This window comes from Dipteris shenzhenensis, chromosome 7, assembly GCF_047967505.1.
Source record: "Dipteris shenzhenensis isolate YYH24624 ecotype China chromosome 7, Dip_SZ_1.0, whole genome shotgun sequence".
Classification (NCBI taxonomy): Eukaryota; Viridiplantae; Streptophyta; class Polypodiopsida; order Gleicheniales; family Dipteridaceae; genus Dipteris; species Dipteris shenzhenensis.
In genome coordinates, this window is record NC_141602.1 from 9,069,181 (window position 1) to 9,089,985 (window position 20,805).

Consider the following 20,805-nt stretch of genomic DNA (forward strand, 5'->3'; position numbering starts at 1 on the left):
GTGGCCCACATTGTGGCAAGATGCCTATGAGCTCATAAAAAATTGTGATGTATGCCATAGAACTAGCAAACTCCAACACAAAGACTTCAATCCCCTAACCACAATAATGGCACAAAAACCCTTTCAAAAATGGAAAATTGACTTTGTAGGACCCATACATCCTGCTGCTAAAGAAAGACAAGCCCAGTACATAATTGAAGCAACCCTATGACAAAGTGCTATCTTTTGCAAAACCTTGGAATTCATTCTTGACATTCCCATCCACATTGACCGCCATCATCTGCCTACACTCAGTTTCAATATCACAATGGTTGGATCGGTGCTCATACTACAGGTAGCTCGCGACATATGTCTTTTTGAATGGATCATAAAAACAGGCTTCCTGAAAATTGAGTTTTGTAACCAATCTTTCTTTATACTTGTCGGCACTCCCCCCGTAAACCTTTTGCTTGACTCTGGAGACCCATTTTTAGCCAATGGCATTCTTTCCTTTTGGCAGTTCCACCAACTCCCAAACTTCATTTTTCATAATGCCATTATGCTCCTCTTGTGTTCCTCTGCATACCCAACCAAAATATGTTTCTCACTCTTGGAATGAAACTTACCCCTCTTGTCCTTTGACACATGAGTAGAGGCAATTGATCCAAACACTCTAAGATGCTAGACATTTGGCTTATGACCACTCTATGCTTCCTCTGGTGTCACATAATGTAAAGCATTAGTGGGGGCCGATTTAACAAATACACCATTGTATAAACAGCTTCCACCCAAAACTTGTCAGGTACATCTTGCTCCTTGCACCCTCAACAATGGTGTGGTTCTTCCAATCTGCTACTCCATTATATTGCTGAGTCTTAGGCAAGGAAAAATCTCTGCATATTCCACATTTCTTGTTTTCAATACCCAGTAAATTTTTTCGAGTTATACTCTCCCCCATTGTCGGATCTCAGCATTTGATTTGGCTAGTCTGAGCTTTAGCCATAGCCTTGAAATCTTTGAAATTTGCAAGTAGTTCATACCTTTGCTTCATGGTGTAGACAAATACCTTTCTGTTGTAGTCATCAATAAATGTGACAAAAATATTTGCTATCATCAAGTGATGGTGTATTGGTAATGTACCCTGAAATATCACTATGCACCAACCCTAATGGTCTCTTAGCTCTTGTGCCCTCATCCTTGGGGAAAAGACTCTCTATGCTATTTCCCATAAAGGGATCCTTCAGGTAAATCTCCTCCTTTCACAGATGGGATTTCTTTCACCATGTTCTTGTGTGCAAGTAATTGCATGGATCTGAGAGTAAGGTGATGTACCTTTAGTGCCATAGCTAAGAGTCTGTATGTGCAACCATGCAAACTCTCTGACTAGGGTTTGTGACTACCAACTTATAAAAAATGCCATCTCCCACTCCATGTAGAATGATCTCTTTCCAAGTAAACAAGAGAACCTTCTTGTCATTGAATGCCTATGCCAACTTATAGCCCAAGCCATTTATGGATCCAAGTGAAGCCAAATTCCAACCCACAAGCAAGAGATTCCTCATCACTGCTCCAAAATCCATTGGATTTATACCAATTAATATGCACCCCTACTGCAAGACAAAGCATTTCCAAATCGATCTTGAACATTGTAAGAGTTTGAGGAGGGGCATCCAATTAAACTATTGTCTTATTTGAAGCCTATCTTTGTATTGTTCCAGTGCACATTACAATAGATTGAGTGTTTGCTACCCTATGTCTCTCTTGTGGTGCTTTGATCCTCCTTGATCCCTCACTTTGACATAGTATCAAAGCTTGGAGTGGGAAGGTGTTGAAGTAGCCACCACATCGCCTTCGCTCTCCACCACATCGCTCTCCATCGTGTCACCGTTGTAGCTGCAGAGAAGCTTCAAAGCTTTCATTTCTTTCTTCTCTAAGGTGGTAACCTTGGGACAAATGGCAACCGATGTGGTAAAGACACGTGGCAGATAAGCCCATGATCTTGGTTTAGAGCTATGGTTAGATTAAAGATCACCATAATTAATGTTTTGAACCTTGGTTGAGTATGTGGTTAAGATTAACTGAGGTGGTTAAGCTAGTGGGATTAGGTTCAGTTGCTTGGACCATCGTTAAGTTTGCTTAGACTTGGGTTAATATAGTTCAATTAGAAGATTACCACATGGCATAGTGCCACCTAAATATAGCCCCTTTGTAAGCACAGGCCTATAAGCAGCATGTGACCACATCATCAAAAGACCTCTTCTTCACAAAAACTTAGACAAGCCGTAACTTCCAATCCAGAAAGAATTTGCACACGCTCCAACTCCAAAAAGGAAAAGTGAACGTCTTTTCAAGCTCTATGTGCCTGTCAAGTCAGAATCATTGTATGCAATTTGACACTGCCATATTTGAAAGTTTCTTCAATTGGTAAGACCTTTGCAATGGCAATACGCACTAAACTGTTGAGAAGTTTGGCCTACACAAATGAGATATCTCTTGATGCATCAAAAGCTTTGGAAGACTATAAAAGAAGACATTCCCACTGCACAAAATGATGCCTGGAAGGAAAAAGACGAAGCAACACTATCACTCATTGGTTTACACTTGGGTTCAAACATAATTCATCATATAGACTCCAAGGATCATGCCAAAGATGCATGGGATGAGTTGAACACAGTGTTTGGTGCAAAAGCCAAAAGCCAAGAAATTCATCTTAAGATTGAATTCTATGGTTTGCACATGAGCTTCAATGAATCCATGGCACCATTTATCAACTAAATCAAAAGCATTATGACCCAACTAGAAGGCATAAATGCAAAAGTAGGGGAAAAGGATGCACTTGCAATCCTCCTTAAAAGGATGCCTACAAAGTACAACTCACTGACAACCACTTTGAAGAATCTCCCAAATCCAAAGTTTGAGGAATGTGTATCCTCTCTTCTTGAAAAAGAAAGAGACTTGAAGGGGGGTTGAAGGCATCGACATCAACACGCAATAGCAATAATGAAGAGCAAGCATTGTTCAATAAAGCATCAACGAAGTGTTACCATTGCGGAAGGATGGGTCACTATCAAAGTGACTACAGACTAAAGAACAAACCAAAGTGTCACCATTGCAAGAAGCTGGGACACAAGGAAGAAGATTGCATATTGAAGAACCAATAGGGCAACTACATGGAGTCATCATCAAGCCATGAGCTGAATGACAAGAACAACATGTACCCAGGGGAGGATTTGATCTTGTAACTCACATCTGACCACCTTGCAGTAGCCAATGAATCATGGCACCAAGGGGAGGTGTTGAGATATGGTGCCATGAGCACATATTAGAGGCTAAGGTATGGTATAGGAAAGAATTAAAGTAGCCACCCTAGGATTGGACTACATGATGTGGAGATGTGGATCAAGGATATCCACAAGGAGAAATGTGGATGAGAGGATCCCACATGTGTTGACTATTTCTAAAGGCTCTCTCTATATAAGAAGCCTTTCTTTGTATTGTTCAAGTGCACATTACAATAGATTGAGTGTTTGCTACCCTATGTCTCTCTTGTGGTGCTTTGGTCCTCCTTAATCCCTCACTTTGACAAGACGTTTTTGCTAGTCATTGTTGGGCCTTTATTTGGGCATATCAATTTCCTTCAAAGGCCTCTACCATCCCACATCTCAATACCCTTCTCTTTGGTAGGTGTGTGCTAGTCATTGTCGCTTGGGCTTATCAATATCCTTTGAAGGCCTCTCTCCATCCTTCAACCTTTTTCGTTCTCATTATCCAATAGAACATCTATTCCCATGAAGTTCTCCTAAAAAACCATCAACCAATTCTTTCACCTTTGAAGTTTTTGAAAACAAGTTGCTCATGCAAGAGTAACATTGCAAACAAGAGGGCTCAACACTAATTCTTTCTTCCTTGGCCTCCTTGTTGATGTACAATTTCTTTAGTTGTCCCAGGTGTTCTTGCATTGGGTGTTAGTGAATTACATTCCACTATTAATTATTGAGTTCCTTGCAATCAATGCAAAATGATTGTATTTGAAATTCCCTTGTTTATTTGATATACACATGTCTTGATACACATCAAGAAAATACTCATTTGACCCTTAGACCAAGCTGTGTGTGCTTTCTCTTCCAGGATGTGTCTTTGTCTTTAAGGTTTTCCCAACAAGCCTTGATGGTAGGCCTAGAGGGATAACCTCATTTACCTCATGTCCTCTAGCAAAGATGTGAGCGCTAGAAAGGGGTCTTGGTGTGGTCCTAACCCCCTCATGGTACCATGGACAAATAAAAGAGATTGAGGGGTCTAAAACACCCTTGTCATGCGCAGTTGACATGTGGATAAATAAGAGTAATCCCATAAACATGGGAGATTTCAGGACCCTTGGTATATATGAGGTAATAGATAGACGCTCCTTTAGTCCTGCCGGTGTTTTGCTGGGGGCTGAAGGAGGCTATGCGTGGCTAGGAGTCAGGGGAGTGGGACCCCCCATACTCGGCACAACCATGATGCCATGTGGCAGTGGTGGGCAAGAATTCTAAGAGTGGTATCATAGCTAGGTTGGTTAGCGGACTGTGGCAATGTGGGTGCAACTATTTCTTACATGGCAACATCAACTATTCATGAAAGCCGCTCGTGCGCAATTCTCTAGCCACTATACACGCGGGAAGTAATGACATGTGTGTGCTATCCTTGATGTAATGACTGGCACGAGAATTGATGGTCTACGTTAGTGGACTGTGCAGTTGTTGATTGGCGGCCTGGGCTCTTAGTGGGTGATTGCATGATTGGCTGTTCGGGCCCTGAGTGGGTGTGCAACATTTGTTGACTGGCAGTTTATATTCAGGTGTTAGGCCCATGGGGGGGTGTTGGAGAGGGGTCTTGGTGTGTCATGGTACCATGGACAAATGGACAAATAAAAGAGATTGCGGGGTTTAAAAGGCCCTTGGCATGCGCAATTGACACGTGGATAAATAAGAGTAATCCCATAAGCATGGGATGATTTCAAGACCCTTGTATATATGAGCTAATAGATAGACCCTACTTTAGTCCCGCCGGCCTTTTCCTTGGGGAGTGAAGGAGGCCAGGAGGTGGGGAAGTAGGACCCCTCGTACTCGATGCAACCAATGGCAGGCTGCCATGTGGCAGTGGTGAGCAAGAATTCTAACAGCGAATACCGGCATGAGGCACATGAATAAAGTGGATCTCGGAGCTTTTATTATGTGCCCTTTAAATCAAACACATTACTGCTATCAAGGAATTCAGTTCGGTATTCATCAAGGTAACTTTTAAGAGGGGTACCCAATTATGGAAGTGTAGGTCATTGGGTGAATCTTTCCCCTATAGATTTGTGGAAACATAGGTCATTAGACCAATCTTTCTTGGTACAGTTACACACATTAGCCCATGCTACCGTTTTCAAGGCTTCTTTCCCCTATAGATTTATGGAAATGTAGGTCATTAGACTAATCTTTCTTGGTATAGTTACACACATTAGCCTATGCTACCGTTTTCGAGGCTTGAAGTGGTTTAAGTATACTAAAAGTTCATATATAGGTTTTGAGAATTCTAATATTATAGATGGCTTTAGATGACATATGCTAATCGATTTGAGTACTTGGAGGGACCTCATATGAGATTTGCCATGGGGCAAGTTGGAGACAATGTGGCCTGCCACGTAATGAAGAAAGGCATGACACATGTGGGCCTTCAAAATTGGTGAGCTACCATATAAAAAGTGAAAAATCAAATATGAAGTTCATTTAATAGGCATCTAAAAGTGGTGGAGGAAAGGCTCCCTTTTCGTCCTAACTCACGGTGGGTTTCATACCACGCGCCTGCCCATGGAGGAAGATATAGAATGGCCGCCGAGTGTGGTGGTTCACACCTGCTACCGGTCATCAAGCTGCTAATTTATGTCACCAACATGTGATTGGTGTAGCGGTTAGAATCATGTAGCGGATGGAGAAGAAACATGGAGTGGGCGGCCTTCATGGGCCAATCTTTAGTGTGAGCGTCCGAGCCTGTCCTCCAATTGGGCCAACCAGGACGTTAGCTCTTCACACGAGAGTCAACTACTAGTGGGAACTAAGAGCAGCTCCCTACGCTAGCCCTGCAAAAGGGAGGTCCCATGAGAGCTTGTGTGCTTCCAGCTGGTGAGTCATGATGACAGGACAAGGTAGTTGCAGGTTGTTCTAGCCAACAAGAAAGAAGCTCAAAGTCTGTGCAATAGGAAAGCTTGGGCAGTGGAATGCTAGGCTTGCATGCCAGGGAAAGTGATGAGCTGGTCTGGCGCACTGGCAGACTACTTGGGGAGCTGCTCAAAGCAATCGCAGCAGAAGTCAGCGTTGATAAAGGTAACAAGAAATGGAAGTCCGGAAACTGTAGGAATTCAAATCAACACACGAAACTTTCATACAAGACCGTGACGAACCCACCAACCAACACAGTGTGAGGCGACAGGCATGGGCAAACAATACACCCAGTGCATGCTGGAAAAGGAAGGGATGTTTGTACAAGAGTCAGGAGGAGAGCAGCACGATAAAGATCGTGGGGGCAGGGCCCGTCATGACAATAGCCAGAGATCTTCCAGCACTGAACCAGCCAGCGAACTGCTACAGTGGGAAGAGGACTAACATACCTGTTGCTTCTTCATAAGTCAAACTCGTAACTTGGCATTTCCACTGTGGACAGCGAGTAATTTCGTCGTCTGGGGCCATTATGATTTGTTGGACGGGATGTCTTGCCTGCCTTCTGTTGAAAACTTTATCTTCATGTTGCAGAAATGCAGGAAAATGAAGAATCTTGCTTCTGCCATTGATGTACATGCACATATTTGCAAGAGCGGGCTGGAAACTCATAGTGCTGTTGGGAACCATATTGTGCCAATGTTTGTAGAATGTGGAAGTGTGTCTGATGCTCAGCAGGTTTTTGACAGGTTAATTCATCGGAATGAGCACTCCTGGACTTCTCTTATATTAGGGTATATCAAATGTGGGCAAACGCAGCATGCTCTAACTTTGTACCAGAAAATGCAAGATGATAGTGTACGCCCTAGCAGGTATACGCTAATGGCTCTACTCAAAGCTTGTACTAGGCTAAAGGATGTGCAAAGAGGCCGAAAGGTTCATGTTGAGATTTCACACAAGGGATTTGAAAAAGATCTTGTTGTTTGTACTAGTTTGCTTGACATGTATGCCAAATGTGGCTCACTTGCAGAGGCACAGGAAGTTTTTGACAGCCTGCTAATTCGATCTGTTGTGTCATGGAACGCACTAATTGCAGGATATGCCGAATTTGGACCCAGTCAAGAAGCACTGAAATCCTTGCAACAAATGAAGCTGGAGGGCATCTCTCCGGATGCCATCACATTTCTTTGTGTATTGAAAGCTTGTGGCAGCATAGGTACCATAGGCAAGGGTCGGGAAATACATAGTGAGATTGCAGAAAGGGGATTTGAAAATGAACCTTTTGTAGGTAACACGTTGGTCGATATGTATGCCAAGTGTGGCTCACTTTCAGAGGCACAAGAAGTCTTTGACAAGCTGCCAGCTCGAGATGATGTGTCATGGGCTGCTCTAATCGCAGGATATGCTGAACATGGACCTGGTCAGGAAGCGCTGAGATGTTTCGAAGGGATGCTACGGGAGCACCTCTCTCCAAAATCTTTCACAGTTATTTGTGTCTTGAAAGCTTGTATCAGCATACGAGCCATAGGCAAGGGCCGAAAATTTCACGCTGAGATCACACAAAGGGGACTGGAAAAAGATCTGTTTGTTTGCAGCACTCTGGTTGACATGTATGCCAAATGTGGGTCGCTTTCAGAAGCACAGGAAGTCTTTGACAAGATGCCAATTCGACATGTTGTGTCTTACACTGCACTAATTGCAGGATATGCAGAACATGGACCTGCACAGTGTGCACTGAACAGTTTTGAGCAGATGCAGCTGGAGGGCCTCTCTCCTGATGCTGTCACGTTTGTTTGTATCTTGAAAGCTTGTGGCAGCATAGGAACCATAGGCAAGGGTCGGGAAATACATAGTGAGATTGCAAAACAGGGTTTCGAAAGAGATCTTTTTATAGGCAACACTTTGGTCGATATGTATGCCAAATGTGGTTCACTATCAGAGGCACAAGAAGTCTTTGACATGCTGCCAGTTCGAGATGTTGTGTCATGGGATGCACTAATTGCAGGATATGCTGAGCATGGACCTGGTGAGAAAGCACTGAAAGGTTTGGAACAGATGCAAGTGGAAGGTGTCGCTCCCAATGCTGTCACATTCGTTTGTGCCTTGAAAGCTTGTGGCAGCTCAGGACACCTAGCCAAGGGCCGAGAAATACATGCAGAGATTGCACAAAAGGGACACGAAGGAGATCTTTTTGTTGGCAACACTTTGGTCGACGTGTACGCCAAATGTGGCTCACTTTCAGAAGCACGTCAAGTCTTTGACAAGCTGCCAGTTCGAGACAATGTTTCATGGGCCTCACTAGTTGCAGGATATTGTGAACATGAACATAATCAGGAAGTGCTGAAATGTTTTGAACAGATGCAACTGCAGGGGGTCCCTCCAAATGTTGTGACATTTGTTTGTGTCCTCAAAGCTTGTGGCAGCCTAGGAGCCCTAGGCAAGGGCCGAGAAATTCATGCCGAGATCACACAAAGGGGATTTGAAAGAGAGCTTCTTCTTGGCAGCTCTTTGGTTGACATGTATGCCAAATGCAGCTCAGTATCAGAGGCACAGGAAGTCTTTGATAGGTTGTCAGAACGAGATGTTGTGGCATGGACTGCACTAATTGCAGGATATGCTGAACATGGATGTGGTCAGGAAGCACTGCAAGTTTTTAAACAGATGCAACTGACGGGTGTCTCTCCAGATGCCTTCACCTTTGCTTGTGCCTTGAAGGCTTGTGGCAGCATAGGAGCTCTGGCCAAGGGCCGAGAAATACATGCTGAGATCACACAAAAGGGATTAGAAGTTGATCTGGTTATCGGGAACACTCTGGTAGATATGTATGCCAACTGTGGCTCACTTTCAGAGGCATGGGAAGTCTTTGACAAACTGCCAGTTCGAGATGTTGTATCATGGAGTTCAATGATAAAGGGATATGGTATTAACCATGAGGGTGACATGGCTTTACAATGTTTTGAGGACATGCAGGAACATGGTGTGAAGCCAGGTGCAATTACATTCACAAGCCTTCTTACAGCATGCAGCCATAGTGACCTGGTATTCAGCGGCCAGGAATATTTCAAGATCATGAGAGAAGAGTATGGTATTACACCAACAGTAGATCAGTATACTTGCATGGTTGATCTCTTTGCACGATCAGGACTTTTGTATGAAGCAGAAAAAGTTCTTGAAACTATGCAGTGTCCTCCATCTGAAGAGACATGGAGAGCTTTGCTTAGTGCCTGCAAAAACTATGGGGAAGTAGAACTGGGGCTGAGATGCTTTCAGCAGCTTGTCCAGATGAATCCAGAATATGCTGCATCATATGTGCTCATGTCAAACATATATGCAAGTGCTGGCTTGTGGGATGATGCATATAGAATAGAGGAGCTGAGGAAACTTGCAGGGGCAAGAAAAAAGCCTGGAAGTGCTTTGATAGAATTGAACAAGACGTTACAGGAGTTTGTGGTGGGTCACAACCAAAGTAAGGAAATCTCAGCAATGCTAGAGATCTTGAGTTCACGCATGAGGGGAGAAGGGCATGTTCCAAGTCTAGAACTAGTCATGAAACCCAGTTCAACAGAAGTTGCATTATGTGGCCATGGTAACGTGGGCTGATGCTATATTTGACCAGAAATTTGAGGATATGCAAAGAGTCACAAAGCAAGTAAGGTAATGTGTAATTGGTGAAAGGAGATCAACATAAAGGGAGTCTGTTGTACCAAGCCTTGCAAATATTGTGATGCCAATCATCAAGAGATAAAGCAAAGAGTATATCCTACAGTGATAAGGGTTGCAGGAAGAGGCAGTTTGTACATTAAACAGTCCTTTGAAGGTTTGGGAGAACTAGGCAAAAGAAATCATACATCATGGTTACACCACCCTAAATAGGGGTTAGTGGTATAGTCAGAGCAGAACACAAGAGCCTTCTTTTGTGGATCAACATGCAAGCTAGGGTCTCCATCACTATCAAGGGAGCTGCTTCACAACATTGGATCAAAGAATCCAAATATTTGCAGCAGTTTGGATAAGTTGGCTGTCTTCTACCATTTGATTTTTAGCCCTCAATGGCAACCACAGGTTGACCCTGAATTTAGCATTGAACTGGAAATCATAGAGGTGTCAAGTGTGCTTGAGAAGAATTTTGTGTTACAAACAGATTCGAGAGATATCTTGGATGTGTCGAGAAAATTATTGGTGTTACTCCATTGGTTGGACATAAAACTGTCATCCGACGTCATAATAACCTGTTACCAAACTAGTGTTAAGAAGGCCGTTGGATACGATAGGCATTTATTGTTATTGTGACAGATGGACCTTGGAAGGTGGCAGAGTGATTTTGTGATGGCCATGGCATGAATTTTTACAGCAGATGATGATGAGAGCACAAAATGCAAAAAGACACCACACCATGAACAAACCATATGTACAAAAAGGAATGACAGAAATTTAAAGCCAAACATAGACACCTCAACTGTCCAAAAATAGAAGACAAAAAGCCATCAAGTGTCAACATGTAAACCTAGATCTAAGAAGCACCTTCGGATAATACAATATGTTTATAATACAGCTTTGTATAGGACAGGCCAGTGTAGAATAAAGTTAGAAAATGCCATCATAGTTGGACTTCTCTAGCCACTACCTCCACACTTGGGAAATGCTTGGGCATTACTAAATAAAAGTAAGGGGGCTGAAACTAGTCACCTATTGGCTTGGAGGGGGTTCCATGTTTGGGGATTTGCATCGATTGGTGGGAGATGCCGTCATGGTTGGACTTAAGTAGCCTCTTACATCTAGGGAATGTCTTTGCATTATTAAAGAAAAGGAAAGGGGCTGAAACTGATCCCCTATTGGCTTGGAGCAGTTCCCATGTTTGGGCATTTGCAATGATTGGTACTCCCATCGACTACCTTAGCTGAGGCATAGCTATCTTGGATGCCTGGCTTTTTGGCATCTTTGTGCTCATCCTTCAACACCACCACCAACACCTAGTTTTCAAGAATGTCCCTTTGACTCAAGCCAATTAAACCCTAAACTTGAACTTCTTCAACCCTTGAAGGCTCTATCCTTTGAAAAAATAGACTATGCTAATTACCTTGCAAGGATGAGTAGTCTAAATCATGTTCTAGGAATATGAAAATGTATAGCCCATTATTAAAAACTAGTTTTTAATTCTTTAATACAACTTTGATGTATGTCAAAGCGCATGTAATTATGAGAGCTAGTTGCTATCTTCAACTAAGCTCTTTCAGATTCCACTAAGCCCGTCAATTAAATGTTTAAAGTTTTATCTTTGAGCTTGAGTCCCGTTGGATGCTTCCTTTTATTTTGTGCACTTCAAAGTCTTAATAATTTGTTTCATCGTAATGTCAACAACTTGAAGTATCTATCCTATTAGCTTCTTTACCCCTTTGCATATGAGAGCTACTGCCTACCAAACTTAATGACTCTTACAATGTCGTCATAATTCTAGTCACTCCATTTGCAATCGGATCCACCACCACATTTTGGCAACTTGTCACATGGCACTAGCCTATGCACCAGACCTCATCATTCATGGCCTTTCTCTATTTCACCATTGACACAACCCTTGACCATAGATACTCTTGGTAATATTTGTAAATGTATAGTCTGTCATAATTCACATAGAGATCCTTGACCATAATTTTTGACATGTATTTCATAACCAATTACATAGCAAGTTTCCTGCTTGTGTTTTCTTATAGGTATACATATACTCTCTTACATGTACATGTTTCCTTCGTTACATACTTGAAACTAAATATATGAAACTCTTGTCTTGCATGTGTTTGTTCTCTTGAAGGATATAAGGACATATGCAAATGTACATATACGTACATACACATATGTATTCATACATACATACATGGAAGAGGAGCAAAAGTTTCTTTACATGAATAAGTGTGTGTGCGTGTGTGTTTGTGTATGTGTACATTTTGGTTGCTCATCAAAGGGTACACACACACACAAGAAAAAAACAATCTATTGCTCGGATTAAAAGATTGGATGGGACTTGGACAATGGATACTTTTGAGCTTAAAACTGAATTCCTAGTCCATTTCAACCAATTTTTTGCAGCACCACTGCCACTTACTTCGCCACAAATTGCAATTAGAAATCTTTTTTTGGATACTGTAATGCCTATTGTGCTTCCCCAAGATGCTTGCTTCAAGAAGGCTTATGGTAAACAAGTGAAAACCATTTCTTTTTATAGATTTAAAAACCAAGCATCCTCAATGGACTTGGTTATGAGAATTTGGTTCAAGGCATAGCAATTCACAGGCAAGTACCAACACTAGAAGAGTTACAATCAATCTTATTGAGTGAAGAATTAAGAGCACATGCCATTCAGACTAGGAAAGGACAATTAAGCGAACAAGAACTTGCAGCCTCCAATAAAGATAGAATAAAGGGAAGATCAACAAGTAGAGGCGATGGACATCAACATCAATAACAATATAGATATCTAGGCAATTATGAGCATTTTCATTCAAGAGAAAATTATCAAACAAGAGGACGTAATTCCAATAGAAGAAATCCAAGGTAGGCTTACATTGGAGTTTTTGGGATCAACTCAATGTCCCGATCCTTCAAATGGTTAATCATTATTGGGAGATTCAACTCCTCTATCTCATGGAAAAGAGGGACTGGTTAAGTTGGTCCCAAGAAAACATGTGAAACACTCGCTAAAGGAGACCCATCACTTTAATGCCAACAAGCTTTGCCACGAAGGCAGATACATAACCCTTTGTTTTGGTGGGTTAGATTTACTACATACTAGGCCATCTGGCATGATCGAAACCATCGCATGTCCTCTCATGCCCCTTTTGATATCTATGCATTCTTCATGCATTCTTTGCATACATCACTATATGATGCTTATCATATAGGTGATATTTCTCTACATCTTTTGGAAGTGTTTTCCCACTGCTTCTAGCTGCCACACTTGGTGGTAGTGACTATAAATTGCATTAATTAATTGAATCAACGGTTTCACCCCCCAAAGAGAGAGAGAGAGAGAGAGAGAGAGAGAGAGAGAGAGAGAGAGAGAGAGAGAGAGAGAGAGAGAGTACATAGATAGAAGAGCGGCAAAGGTTACATTACATGAAAGCATGAAAGTGTAACTTCCCACATATCACAAAAGATATATATAATATCTAGATCTATGATTGACACAAGGTCTTAGACATGCTCTTAAAGGGACCATGCACACATGCCTTCCTCTAGGTGACGTCGATGTATAATAAGCAAGAAAGAAATTAAGGTTGAATACTAGCCTAATGGCGAATCTAGACGCATCTGGGCTAGTATTTATAGCTTTAAAGTTGATAAATTCACCCAAATTTTGGCATAACTTTCTCATACTAGCTCTAAATAATTCACATGAGCTCTAAATTTAAGTCAATCTGGACAAACCATCTGGAGCCATCTATAATGTTAGGTTGTTCTAATTCTAACTTATAAAAATCTTGTATATGAAGTCTAAGTATACATACACGCATTGAAGCCTTGTAGAATAAATATTTGTGACTCTATATTGGGGAATGCTTTGCCCAATGACTTGCAATTCCATAGCTGTGTTCCTGAAAGATTCTCCCCTGTAAGGCCTAATTTGCAACAAAAATCATAGCACTGGGATTGCCAACAAGCATGTAGGCCTATGGAAAGCATGCAATGTTTGATGACTAGCAAGAGCTTGAGGAGGGGAGGGTAAACCTTCTAGTGCTCTCAACATGCAACAATCCACAGGCGTAGCTCCCAAAACTCCTCTTTTTCGAAGAGAGAAAATAGAAGAGGACATTACGAGCGCACGACAGACCTAAAGTGTGCTGGACCTTGTTGGATTTAGGGACACATGTTCAAATTGAAATCCAAGAAGCATAGATGATTCTTCATTTAGATTGGATGTCACCCTCCTACCAACCCTAGCTTTGCTTGGGTAGTCAATTTGCATCCATCAAGCATCTTACGTGTGCCCAAGGTCACTCATTCACACCAAACTCTAACGAGAGTGGTATTGAATTGAGGCTCGGTCTTCCATTTTTGATTGCGAGGGGGTTTAGGGTTTCAATCGTGCATTGCGCATTTGCGCATCGTCGGGCTCCATGGAACCTAAGCCGGATCCCCCCTCCCCTGAAGCACCAAAGCCTCAACCAGAATTCAGAAGGCCTTCTTTCGATGATATAAAGGCACAGGAGATGATGGACAACTGTGCTGTGCGCAGTCTTTTGAGCTTAGTTGCTGGTGAGTAGTGCCTTTCCAAACTGGATGATTTAAAATTGAGCCTTGTTGTGATAATCTCCACGCTAAATTGGTTCCTACGATGTGCACTTCACCAAGATGATTTGTCGATAGCTGCTACATTGAGTTGATAAAGCTTCGATGTTTGAATGGCACTGTTGTTGCTATATTTCTGTAGCAGTAGCTAGGGAGATCTGGTATCAGCAGACAAACCAGCTTCACTACAAGTGCCAGAATCCATGTTCCCTAACGCATTAAATTACTGCCGCACAGCATCGATTGAATGTTATGAGCTGATTACCGGTTTGTTCTTTTTTTGGTAAGGAACGGTGCAGTAAGATGCAATTGAGTTCCTACTTCCTGATTCACTTTTTCGCTTGGTGTGTATTTTGTGTCTGTCATCGGTTCACGTTATTTGGTATCCTTATGATATGAGAGGTTAAGATGGCACCAGCTTCTTTTTTTGCTCCAACTGTAATTCTTAACCAGGGGTGCACGTTTTTATGGTTCTTGCAGGTACTTTTATGTTTGGATTCTTTGCAATCATGCGCTTATTGAGCTCTTTTTCGTTTTGATGCTCCTTAGAGGGGCGAAATTCAATGCAGCGATTATTGCTCTGCAGGTGGGGGGTTTGGCCTTTTCATGGGTATGCTATTGGGAGCCCTAGATACGCCAATGCACATGGAAGAGATGACTGCTAAACAACAATTCATTCACACTGCACGGCAAATGGGTAGTAGGAGTCTGTCATCAGCGAAGGCTTTTGCAATAATGGGGGCCATTTTTGCTGGGACAGAGTGTTTGGTAGAGAAGGTGTGACCTCTTATTACCTCCTCTACCAAGCTGCCCAAATATGTGCTACGTCTTTTCTGTTCAAATATGTTAGCTCATTTCTATGTTGTTGATTGTAGGCAAGAGCAAAACATGATGTAAAAAACACTGCAATTGCTGGATGTGTAACTGGAGGAGCTATCTCAGCTAAAGGTATGCTTCTTTACTTCTTCCTTTTCTTCTCCCTTTTCTTTGTTATGTGCTGTGGAATAGATGAGGGAGTGGGAATATTCCGTTTATTGTGTTCTTTTGTTTGTGCTCTTTTTTGGGTGATTGAAAGAGTGTCAGAATTTAGAAGAAGCACATCTATTTTATTTTTTAAAGTATTGAACGTTGTATGTTTGAAGCACTAAAGCTATTTTAATTTTCAGCTTTTTATTTTAATTTTTAATTTTTGCTTTGGTGAGCAGCTGGTGCAAAGGCAGCTTGTTTTGGATGTGCTGGCTTTGCTGCTTTTTCAGTCGTGATTGAGAAGATTATGTCCAGGCATGAATGACTCTATTCAAACGTCTCTATTGAGACATGCCAAAATTTTGATACTTATTTACTCCTCCTGTGCACTCCTTTTTCTTTCAAGGTGCATAGGCAGGAGTACTGGTGGCCACATTTTTGTATGCTGGGACATTCCAAAATCTTAGCTGTTACATAGTGGCTGGAGAATACATTTAAAAGAAAACAGTCAAACTTGTAATCCTTCTCAATGCAGATTCTACTTTAGGATTCTGTAAATCGTTTTGGTGCTTTTGTGGGTCCAAGACGATTATCTCCCTGAACATCTTAACTTATAGGGCATCAGAATGGAATGCAAGGACAGAGTGAAGTTTGATAATCTTTTTTGAGTTTCCAGAGCAGTGTTTTGATGACAGATATGGATGACATCTTCTAATTGCTTATAACGAGGAAGCAACTTCACGAGCAACTGTTCAGAATACAACCTTTGCAGATTTGTTGCATATTTAGTTAGTTTGATAGGTTGCTGCTTGCATGCATTTGTCTGTTCTCAGAGGAGTTTGGGCTCAATTCTCGTGCATGCATGTGCCATATGGGCTTTGTTTTGCCCTGTGTGTCTATATACATTTCTGCTTTGAAAGTGTTGTCAAGTTTCCATATTAGGGAAGCTTGCCTTGTGGGCATTTAATTTGCCTCTAGATTATGTATTGCTGAAGGTTGGGATGCTTTGTTGATCTCTTGAACTTAAAATTCGCATCCGAAATTTATAAATTTGGTTAGGCTCGGAGCCCTGGAAGCTCTTACTTCAGCGAGGGCTTCTCAGGAACACACGTTGCATTGGAGGGAAGTGGCAGCAGTCTCACAGGTGGATCTTTTCCAAGGCTCGTGTGACAAAGAAGGGCTCCTCTCTCGATAAGGAACCTTCAGAGAGTTTGGCAGCATTTGTCCGGAGGTCTCATTGGGGCGAGCTCACGATGCCGCGAGGAGTTTGAGCATCAGTCCATCATGTGGCATCCGAAGGTTTGGGAATAGAAGGGTCCCATGCTGGGCCAGAGGACGGGTATAATGGGATAGTGGGCTAGCTAGATCTTGCAAGGGGCATGCTTCCCACGTGGTAGAGGCAATAGTGTGAACCCTCTCTTACTTGAGGAGGGCAAGCATTTGGATGATGGAGATTGACCCTGTGATCCCAGAGTTGTGGTGGGAGGATTTGCACAAAGCTTTGGTCCCCATGTTGGTACAAGACAATTCTTTAGGATTGGATTCTCCTCAAGATCCCATTTTTGCATAGATGTGATGGGAGGACCCCAAGTTTCCTCAGCAGCCACCCCGCTTGCCATATAGCATCATCTATACCATGCGCGCCATTTGGAAGCGTGGGATGTCAAGATCTTAAACGACTGTTGAGAGGTGGATGTAGTTCTGCTTGCAGTTGTTATTTATGTATTCACGGCTTCGTTGGATGTATTTCATCCACGCTAGTTTGCTAAGCCTATTTCAAATATTTCCTAAGCAGTGAGTTGGGTTCTCTGAAAACGGGTTGGTTAGACAACCAACTTTCAAATTTCTTTCTTGATTAGTGACTCGGTTAGTTTTTCAAGCATAAATAGGAATTTGTAGTTCTTGCTCTCTTTTTGTCATAAGGATCATGCATTTGTGGCACTTAAGATGGGTTATGGCACTTAGTAGGTTGATCAACCTTTGTTGTAAAGGTCTCATGGATCTGTACTATAGTCAGTGCCACGTGGCATCTGTTGCAAGCAATCAGCTTTCATGCAATCACAAGTGAGTGCATTTGGATTCCCTTTGTTGGATGATGAGTGAATTGATTCCTTCCACGAAAAGCTACACGTAGCTAGGGGTGAATGACATGGAAAGAGGCTTGAGAGAACCTTGGTCCTCCTTTCATTTCAGTGTGTGGTTTCTAGGCAGGTCTCTTGGAGCTCATTGATCAGTAGATTGAGCACTAGTTACTAATTTTTGGGTCCCAGTCATCTCCTTTTATTATGGAGTTTGGCATTCCTAGCACTCCAATTACTCTTGCTTCTTGTAGTTGTGATCGGAACTCTCATTTACATGTGGGCAACCACATTTAGACCCAAGTTTAGTATAGATCTAACTCTCCCCTCTGTCTTTCCCGTCCCCTCCCTTCAAAATTGATGTATCGCATGTACCTTTTTTTTTAAATTATATGGCTCGACATTTTGGTACTCGTGTTGTTTGTATGGTATCTATCATACGATGCCACCGCAACCCAAGGACAAAGGCTTCCTATGGTATTGATGGTATCACGTTGATACCTTTGGCCTTTGCAATCAACACAAGAGTTCAAGCAAAATGCATAGGCTCAACATGCATTTTGAACTCTCATGTTGATTGCCTTCCTTGAAAACCATTAAGGTGTGACATGTTTGTGCATAGCCATACATGTCTATTTAGAAGGTCGATTAGCTATCAAAAAGTTGTACAAGCTATAGCGTCCCACCACTGCAAATGTATACTCATTGCAACAAATGAGTTAGATAAATTCTTCTTTTCGTTCTATGAGGGAGTTTTTGTGTGCAAACTATAGATTTGGATTAAACTCCATGATGTCAAAGATGGAAGCAATGTTCAGATTACATAATGCCTCATCTCTAAACACCTTCATGAAGTCAATCAGCAAATTATAAAATGTAATTTATAGAAAGAGCCTATCTCCATATCTCCTTTGATGCTTAAGGAGTCGTTATAGGGTTTCAAAATCTGAAGACTTAGTATTTAAAAAGTTGCTTTAATACTCACTCACTACAAACAAGGCCCACGTTTTCACTAGTACAAAAATTTGAAAACCCATCCTCATGGGTCCTTTTGTCCCAAACCTCTCTTTGAAATTTTTATATGGTTTTTTTTTCTACTTGCCGCGCTTTTATGTGAATATTGTATACTTTTTATTAATAGTTGGCCAACACATTATGTGGGAAGATGTCATTTTTAAAAATTATTAAGCATCCATTCTCAATTCCAAGAACTTGCAATTGGATTTTCCATCAATAGGACACTCAAAAATTGAACAAATGCAGTATTTGTTCTTAAAGTTGAAAACAATGCTTTGCATTCATTGATCAATCATAAAGACATACAATTGTATAAATCATGGCCACTTCAAAATATATTGGTTAGTACAATCTTAAAACATTACAGGTAGATGTATTATAATTTTGTATTTAAATCTTAAAACATTACATGTAGATGTATTTGTGGTACACACTGAGATCGTAGAGCCATATGCACCTTTTCAAGTCTAGCCTTTCAAGAAGGTTGCACAAACAATCGTCAAATACAAATATGTCCATTGATTTTTCGAAGCCAAAAGCTAGCTTGTTGAGTGACTCATCATTTTCCACTTTGTGCTTTTTGAGCGAAAATGCCCCCATTAATATTGAAAGAATACTTGTGGGTAATAAAACTCATCTTTGGTTGGCCATTTGATAAGAAATGATACTTTTAGGTGATAAAAATGCAAAAGGAGCCCATCCATTATTCCCAAGCCAATAAATAAGAGTTAAATATTTCAAGCATACCAATCTTAAATTGTATCTCCATTTTTTACAAATCCAAAGTAATTGCACCTTTAAAGCAAAGAAAATTCAAGCATATGGTTAGTACAATTGCTTTTTTACATGAGTGATTACATCCATACCAACATCTTGTACCCACCAATGTGCAAGAATGCAAATCCATTTTTGATATAGTCTAGAGTCTTATTGACATGATGCTTGGTAATAAAAATGCTAATGTGCTACTTTTAGAATGAGAAATTTTACAAGGAGCTATTAACATCGATTATTATTGTAATTCATCCTACGTGCTTCTATCACTTCAAATAAAACTATAGCTATGACTTGTATGCTATCATGAAAGATAGACTTTATTTATGCTAGACATTGGGCAATGCACACATACTTTTAAACGTTTAGCCTAATATTGGCCTCCGCAACAAAGATATATTAGTTGGAAAGAAAAGATGTATGCACATAGAATCAATTTTGCAAATAGCTCAAATGTCACTTGCAAGGCCATTAGATTTAGTCCCTCGTGTAAATTTTTTTAAGTGAATAATCCAAGCAAAAGTTATATCATATTCCATGAAATTAATTCTTGTTGATATTGCATATACTATTTTAAATACAATGAAGGGTAGTTTGATGTAAATCACAAGTGATTAAAATGTCGTCTGCCAATTTTGACCATTCCAATGACCATTTCTAGCAAATCTAGAAGAAATTTGATCATGGCACAAAAGAGAAAGTTGATCAAGACGGCATGGAGTGTCCAAAAACACCAAAACTCACCACGGAGCGAATTTAACCATTTGGAGGTTTTAATGAATGTCGCCATTTGGAGGGTTTAGTGAATTTTTTCATTTCGGGGCTTTTGGTCTCCAAATGGCCAAATTCTCTCCATGACAGGTTTTGCCAAAGTTGTCTAATTGCTTCATCTACCACTAAAAAGTCTATATTTCTTCATAGAAAATCATGATATGCATCAACTTTTACATAGATAAACATAGAAAAGGAAATATTAACAAAATAATTTTGCAAATGACAGTTGGTCAAGATGCCACCTTGTGTGCCTTGCAAAGAAACTCTACTCGGACCCCTTAGGTAATAGATTTTATATATTTCTTGCCCTTGGAGGGCACCTAGTATGTTGGCCATTTCAATTTAATTTTTTATTTAATGCAAAAAAGTTTGATCTTCCACTACATCACCTTGTCAAAATGACATTTTCCATGTCAATGTAATTTTTGATTTAATATTTCGATCTCCCCCTACATCACCTTATAAAAATTTGATGCATTTTATAATTTTCATGAGGAACTATATATTTTGAAAGGGACTTCACCAACGTTGTTCTTCTACTATATTGCCTTGTAAAAGTATCAAGACTTACCTATCAAAGACTCCACTAGTTCCCACTCTTAAATTTTGAATTAAATATTTTTTCCATGAATACGTGCTCTTCCAAAATCAACACTAAGTTTCAAAATCTAAATGCTCTTCCAAAGTCAACATAAAAGTTCAAACACACTCTTAGCATTCATAGGTAAAGTGAGGTTCAAACAAACTCTTGACATTTG

The 20,805-nt window shown here is 40.9% G+C and overlaps 2 protein-coding genes across 4 annotated transcripts; both read left to right on the top strand.

Annotated features, from left to right (window-relative positions):
* Positions 1-6,258: 6,258 nt before the first annotated feature.
* On the top strand, positions 6,259-10,752 carry LOC147899905 (pentatricopeptide repeat-containing protein At5g27110-like). Of its 3 annotated transcripts, XM_087377517.1 has the most exons (3): positions 6,259-6,666; positions 6,908-7,030; positions 7,255-10,752. In XM_087377517.1, the coding sequence occupies exons 2-3, from the start codon at positions 7,009-7,011 to the stop codon at positions 9,756-9,758; spliced, it is 2,526 nt and encodes an 841-aa protein (XP_087233643.1). In that variant the 5' UTR covers positions 6,259-6,666; positions 6,908-7,008; the 3' UTR covers positions 9,759-10,752. The 3 variants fall into 3 exon arrangements, with proteins under 3 accessions (XP_087233643.1, XP_087233642.1, XP_087233641.1); XM_087377516.1 differs by having other exon boundaries at positions 6,908-10,752; XM_087377515.1 differs by having other exon boundaries at positions 6,259-10,752.
* A 3,342-nt stretch (positions 10,753-14,094) lies between these two features.
* On the top strand, positions 14,095-16,126 carry LOC147899906 (Mitochondrial import inner membrane translocase subunit Tim17/Tim22/Tim23 family protein). The gene is made up of 4 exons (XM_087377189.1): positions 14,095-14,405; positions 15,025-15,215; positions 15,314-15,386; positions 15,644-16,126. Exons 1-4 carry the CDS (start codon positions 14,267-14,269, stop codon positions 15,727-15,729), a joined length of 489 nt encoding a protein of 162 aa, XP_087233315.1. The 5' UTR covers positions 14,095-14,266; the 3' UTR covers positions 15,730-16,126.
* Positions 16,127-20,805: the final 4,679 nt, after the last annotated feature.